The sequence below is a fragment of the Asparagus officinalis genome, chromosome 4 (genome assembly GCF_001876935.1).
Source record: "Asparagus officinalis chromosome 4, Aspof.V1, whole genome shotgun sequence".
NCBI lineage: Eukaryota > Viridiplantae > Streptophyta > Magnoliopsida > Asparagales > Asparagaceae > Asparagus > Asparagus officinalis.
In genome coordinates, this window is record NC_033797.1 from 56,790,725 (window position 1) to 56,797,019 (window position 6,295).

Here is a 6,295-nt window from a genome sequence, read left to right on the forward strand (position 1 = left end):
AGAAATGGACTGATTATTGGCTATTTTAGCAAAGCTACAAGATTTGACGATTTACCGAATACTATAACGTAACTTCTGTACTTGATGTACTTGATGAATCCTCTTCTAATACCTACTAATAAGAAGATCTTGGCCTTTGATTTATCAATCAAAGGCCAATATCTAGGCCTTATCTCCCGCCTACTTTTGTGCATGAGGAGATCTTGGCCTTTGATTGATAAATCAAAGGCCAAGATCTCATTAGGAGATAGTCCGATAACTTTTTTGTACGCGTATGTGAGAGGGGGCTTATATATAAATATTTATTGGATCTGTCCAGTTTGGACGGGTTAGGTATGTAAACATGGCGTGTATATGTATTTACTTGTGTTCTTGTGTACTTTCTTTTCGTCAGAGTTTCGACGGCGCTTACTCGTTGTTCTCCGTGTACTATAGTGTACTCGGAGAACAGCGGGTAGGTGCTGCCGAAATTTTGACGAATTGAAAGTACACTTGAACACACGTAAATACATATACACGCTACGTTTACATACCTAATGGGATAGAAGCCTTCCTCTGACAGCCGATCACACACACTTGTCCTATAACTTAAAATGATATATGTAGGGATATGCTCACTTCCATTAATTTTTAAATTCTAGATGCGGACAATTCCTGACAAATCGTTCATGGGCATACCACGTGATCGAAGGCATCTAGACACTCGATACAAGGATGGGATAGAAGCTTTCTTAGCCTACTCTGACACCAACCCTCTACGGTCACTCAGCGGGTTGATTTTTTGTCCTTGTAAGAATTGTAGGAATGATAAAATGCTCACTAGGAGTGACGTAAGTTTCCATCTGTCAATCAATGGATTTGATAGCTCTTATGTATTTTGGAGTCATCACGGTGAAGGCGTCCCGGTGATGCAATCAGAGGAAGAATTCACTGAAGTCAGCAATCCGACAGTTGACACGACTGATATGTTAGAAGATATTCTTGCAGCGCCGTCGGTGAGTGATGTCAACACTAATGATATGTTTCAAGATGTAGATCGATTGATGAGACTTGTTGAAGAAAACGAGTCACCGTTATACGAGGGTTGCACCGAGTTCACAAGGCTTTTTTTTATGTTGAGGCTTATTCATATCCAAACACTCAGTGGGATGGCTGTTACACATTTTGAGATGTTATTAGATTTGCTGAGGAAAGTCATGTATTATAGTTTTGTTAGGTACTCATTATGTTTTCAAAGTATAGATGACAAAAGGATTACGTAAGAGAGCGCTTGAGAGAGTTTTTGGTAGACATTCTGGAGGCGACGTACATGGCTCTACGTCAGGTATTTTTATTTATTTATTATATCTGTACATTTCTATAAACTATTAATACGAGCCTAACATTATTTTTTCACATTTCCTACGCAGGCCGCATCGCTGCTACACATGACGGGCCGCCACAGGACACAGGACGAGGAGATGCTCCACCTGATGCGGAGACACTCGTTGATCCTGCCCAGCATGCAGAGATGCCGCCGTCGCCTCCTCAGGCTGCAGATGTATTGGAGGAGCGCCGATATGAGCCATATAGCGCAGCTGTAGAAGCTGCGCCACTACCGCCGGATTCTATTCCGGATCAGCGAGCCCACGACCCGGCCAAGGTGAAGGAGGATTGGGATGCTTATCATGATTTGCGACTTATCGCACAGCAGAGGTATGAACAAGCAAGGCGTAGATGCCTCGAATTGAAAGGTGTGTATAGATTTTTATAGTTTATATGTTAATATTTTAATTTGTATTATCGATATTGATTGATTTATATTTCGCCTGAATTTCATTTTTTCGTAGGTACCGAGCGACCTACTAGGCGCGGCCGCAGTAGTACCAAGCCACAGAACCTCGTCCCAGATATTCGTCGGAGGGCCGTGATCCGATGGGAGAACGGCGTGCCTGTCGGGCCATTTGCTAACTCTTTCAACAATTTCCTCGCCGCTTTAGCCAGGAGACATGATTTCTTCAACATATATTTGACGTGGAAGTCGCAGCGGATTGATGCGCTGGTGGCTTGTTGGCGATATATATGTGTGAGTCATTTATTTTATAGTTTATATTATTTTGTTTAACACACTGATTTGTATCTCTTTTTTCATTGTATGCTGAAGCGATTTTTCTTTCTTGACGATTACGCTTGTGCCTGGACTTACTGCTTCACGCAAATCAATCTATCGTTCAAGAGGTGGCGGTCAGAGCTGAAGAAAAAATATTTTACTCAAAGAACAGAAGATTGGGAGCGTTACTGGCATCTTGACGAGCGCGCCGATGGAGTTGATTTTTTTGCACTTTGCGATTATTGGGACACGGCCGAAGCTCAGGTATTATTGAAGTATATATCTTTGTTTATTGTTTGAAATTCTATATTATATCTGTTTAACATTCTTTTGCAGGAACAAGCTGAAATAGCAAGGAGGAACCGCAATGCGCCCCGCAGTTACGAGCATCACGGGGGCTCCAGGTCCTTCAGCCAGCATTATCATCAATTGGCGCTTGAGGTATATAATATATTAGCTCTTAGGTTATCAATTTGAGTATAATTTATGTGTTATGAGTTAATGATATATGTGAATAAAATAGGGAAGGGGAGAACTCGGGCATTTTGCAGATCGTATTCTGACTGGTTGGAGTCCAAATTACGCCGATGAAGTGAAGAAAGCGCAGAACCGGGATCTGGCTGTAAGTAGCAGTTAATTTGTATATTTAATTTTTTTAATAATGCATTTTAAATGTGTTAGAATTGATCGGATTGTTTTGGTATATCGCAGGAGAAATTACATGCTAAGGTGCAGGAGCAATTATCACAGACTCAGGTCGATTCTAACACTCCGACCCGATTAAGTAGAGAGGAGGAGGATAGCATCATCGAGACCGTCATTGGACCGAGTAGGAAGAACAGATACAGGTGGAGAGGATCCGAGCATCGGCTGTACGAGTCCAGTAGCACCCACGAGTCTGCAGCTCCACCAGGATGCGGTTCTTCTCAAGACCCGACTATGGAGCAGCGGATGAAAGCGATGGAAGATTGGTAGTCGCGTCAGGAGTCGGAGCTACTCCAGATGGCGGAGGAAGAACGGAGGCGTCGGGAGCAGAGGGAGCTGGAATTCACCCAGTTTATATCGACTCTACCTTCTGATGCTCAGGAGGCATATAGGAGACGGTTTTTGGCGGATCAGGTAATATATATATATATGTATATTTCTTTTTTAATTAAATGAATTAAATATAAAATTCTTACTTAGTTACGAGTATGCCGTGTGACTAAATGATATCACACAAACTGTTACACACAAACTATATCTCTCTCCGAAACACAACTAAAATTATATACTTAATGTTTTTATGTGATGGTGGTGTTGATGGTGCGTGCATGCGTAGCGATGGTTGTATTGGATAGTGAGTTGGTTAGTTAGTTGTTATTTTGTTTTGTTGTGGGGCGTTCGTGTGTAGGGTCGTTGGTTATGTTGTTGGTTGGTGGGTGTTTTCGTCGTGGTGGTGGTGGTGGTGGTGATGATGATGGAGGGGGAGGGGGTGGGGGGTAGGAGTTTGGTTGGTTCGTGGGTGGGGGATTGTTATTGTAGTGGTGGTGGTGTTGTTATTGTTGTGTTGTGGTGTTGCATGTGTTGTATTGTCGTGATCGTTATGTGCGTGCTTGATGTTGGGTTTGGTCGTGGTGGGGGAGGGGGAAGTGTGGGGATTGGGTTGAGCTGGGTACTCGTGCGTGCGTGTGTGCGTGTCGGCGGAGATAGGTACGGGTGCGTGCGTTGTTAAAAACATGTGCGTGCTTGCGTATAATACATAAATATATGCCATGATACTCTCTCTGAATCATATAACATGTAAGAATATGCCATGATACTCTATTATTGCTATACTTGCATGTTATGCCTTGTTGTTTTACAATTTGTTACTTTACTGTAAAATTCAGTTTTTGATGATGTACGTATTGCTCTATAACGTTTTATTTATTTTTTTAGGCTGGGACTTCTCGACAAGGTGGAGTTGGTGATGAGGATGAGGATGATGATGATCGGGACTGAGTTTATTTGTTTTAACATTAAAAACAATGGGTGTGCTGTATAAACATTTCTAATGTTGGGATATTTATTATGTTTTTAGTGAAATAATTGTTATATATACGTGAAATATGTGTTATATGTGCTTGTGTTGGGTAAATTTATTGTACAGGTTATTGTTGTGAAATATATTGTACAGGAATTTCTTATTTTCAAAAAAAAATTTAAAAAAATTCAGATTATTTTTAGCGACGGATATTCCGTCGCTAAAAGCTCTTTTAGCGACGGAAAACTGACACGCCAGATGTGCACTAAACAACTTTTAGCAACGGATTTTCCGTCGCCAATAAATATTGGCGACGGAAAATTATATAGCAACGGATTTTCCGTCGCTATATATCCGTCGCCAAAAGTTTATTTTGGCGACGGGAAATCCGTCGCTAAAAAATAATAATTTGGCGACGGATTTTCCGTCGCTATATATCCGTCGCTATAAATTAGCGACGGATTTGCCGTCGCTAAAGGTAGATTTACCTACCCTGACAATAGTGACGGATTTTTAACAATGGAATTTCTTTTTTTCCGTCGCTAAAACTTTTAGCGACGGATTTTAGACTTTTGGCGACGGATTTTTCCGTCGCCAATAGTCCCCTTTGCAGTAGTGAATTAACATATTAAGATTAACTCTAATGATCATGATCATGTATACTAATCAATTACAGGTTTGTTCTACTGTTCTTGACATAGGTTTAAAGCTTAAACATCATATATTACATGTTTAACATTAGATTTAACCCTAAACATGAAGCTAAACATAATTATCACATAAAAACTCAATTTTTATTAAGGGAAAGGTTTGGACAGAGGTGATCTTTCCTTATCATGTGTACAACTCTCTAAAACAATTAGGAAACGATCCCCTGTCGCCAAAAACCGCAAATCTCTCCTTCTCCTCGCTTCTCGCCTCACAAGACTTCCTCAAAATCACAAATTTAGAGCTAGGGTTTGAGAGAGGAGGAGAGGGGCTACTAGGGTTTGGAAAACTTATGAAAAGATGTGTTTTTCATGTGTAAACATGTATATATATAGCTTTAAACCGAATCAAAACAGCCCAAACCCGAAACAACAGGAAACCCAGTCAGACTGGGAAAATAATCTTCGGTAATTTGACTGTAAATTTCTCGTCTGACCTCGAAATGAGATGATTTAAGATGCGTTAGAAAGATATTAAAGAGACATACAACTTTTATCTTTTAAGTTTTTTCATAATCAAAATTCATCGGTGTGTAATACGTATATACTCTTAACTGGTCAAAATTTCTAGATTTTTTCTTTGTGCATGTTTTACTTGTTTCGTGCATGTTTAACCTTAGTATACTCTCATATATACTCTTAATTCAACTCAGATCAATTGTTAGCATAACCATTCATCTATAATTGATATTTATCATGATTAAAGCTTATTTATCAATATATAAATCACACTATTCTTTCAAAATTCATGGGGTTTTACACAGAGTGTACATAGCACTGACGATGTCCGATGAGTCATAAAGAGTTTTGGGCCTAAAGAAATGATAACTCTGATCATTTATTTAATGTAATGGCAATTGATTGTTGGAGGGGGCCCTGAGGATACATCGTCTCTAGACTCCGCTTCACTAGAGGGTAAATAAGTGGCGCCTCTTATGTCGATCTTGCGAGTGGGTTGATAAGTACAGTCTTTTTGGTCGGCCTTGAAGATTGTTGGCCAGTCTTGTGATGTGAAAAGGAATGGGGTCGATTTGAGTGGTGTGGGCTGATAAATATTATCTTTTATGTTAGCCTCCAAGGTTGTCGGCCCGGCCTTGTGAAATGAAAAGTAGTGGGGTCGACTCGAATAGTGTGGGCTGATACATACAATCTTTCTAGTCAGTCTCAAAGGTTGTCAACCTAACCTTGATTTTAGAAAAGGTCGAGTGCTAAAGCCGTTCGAATCGTCTTTACCATAATATGACTAATTAGGTATTTACAGTGGGACACATGTTGACTCCTCATTGACGGTGAACACTTAGCTACTTGTAGGATATAACACTTATATTATGTAGAGTATCAACTTTTTAGTTAATGAAGAATTTCATAACTATAGGTAGTAATTGGGTTAGTGTGTTTTTATAATTACAATTAATATGGAAGTTTAGAAATCCAAAATTCATAGAAACTGTAAAAAAACCTTCCAAAATCCCCAAATCTTCAGTTGACAAAAAA

The 6,295-nt window shown here is 39.8% G+C and overlaps 2 protein-coding genes and 1 long non-coding RNA gene across 3 annotated transcripts; all 3 read left to right on the forward strand.

Moving 5' to 3' along the window:
• LOC109838750 lies at window positions 909-1,992 on the forward strand. Its single transcript, XM_020407170.1, has 5 exons — window positions 909-995; window positions 1,243-1,324; window positions 1,410-1,733; window positions 1,830-1,933; window positions 1,984-1,992. Exons 1-5 carry the CDS (start codon window positions 909-911, stop codon window positions 1,990-1,992), a joined length of 606 nt encoding a protein of 201 aa, XP_020262759.1.
• Window positions 1,937-2,776, forward strand: LOC109838752. The gene is made up of 5 exons (XM_020407172.1): window positions 1,937-2,063; window positions 2,144-2,353; window positions 2,426-2,486; window positions 2,641-2,711; window positions 2,771-2,776. Exons 1-5 carry the CDS (start codon window positions 2,034-2,036, stop codon window positions 2,774-2,776), a joined length of 378 nt encoding a protein of 125 aa, XP_020262761.1. The 5' UTR covers window positions 1,937-2,033.
• LOC109835962 lies at window positions 3,015-4,107 on the forward strand. The gene is made up of 2 exons (XR_002245752.1): window positions 3,015-3,208; window positions 4,010-4,107. It is a non-coding gene; the product is annotated as an uncharacterized LOC109835962 (long non-coding RNA).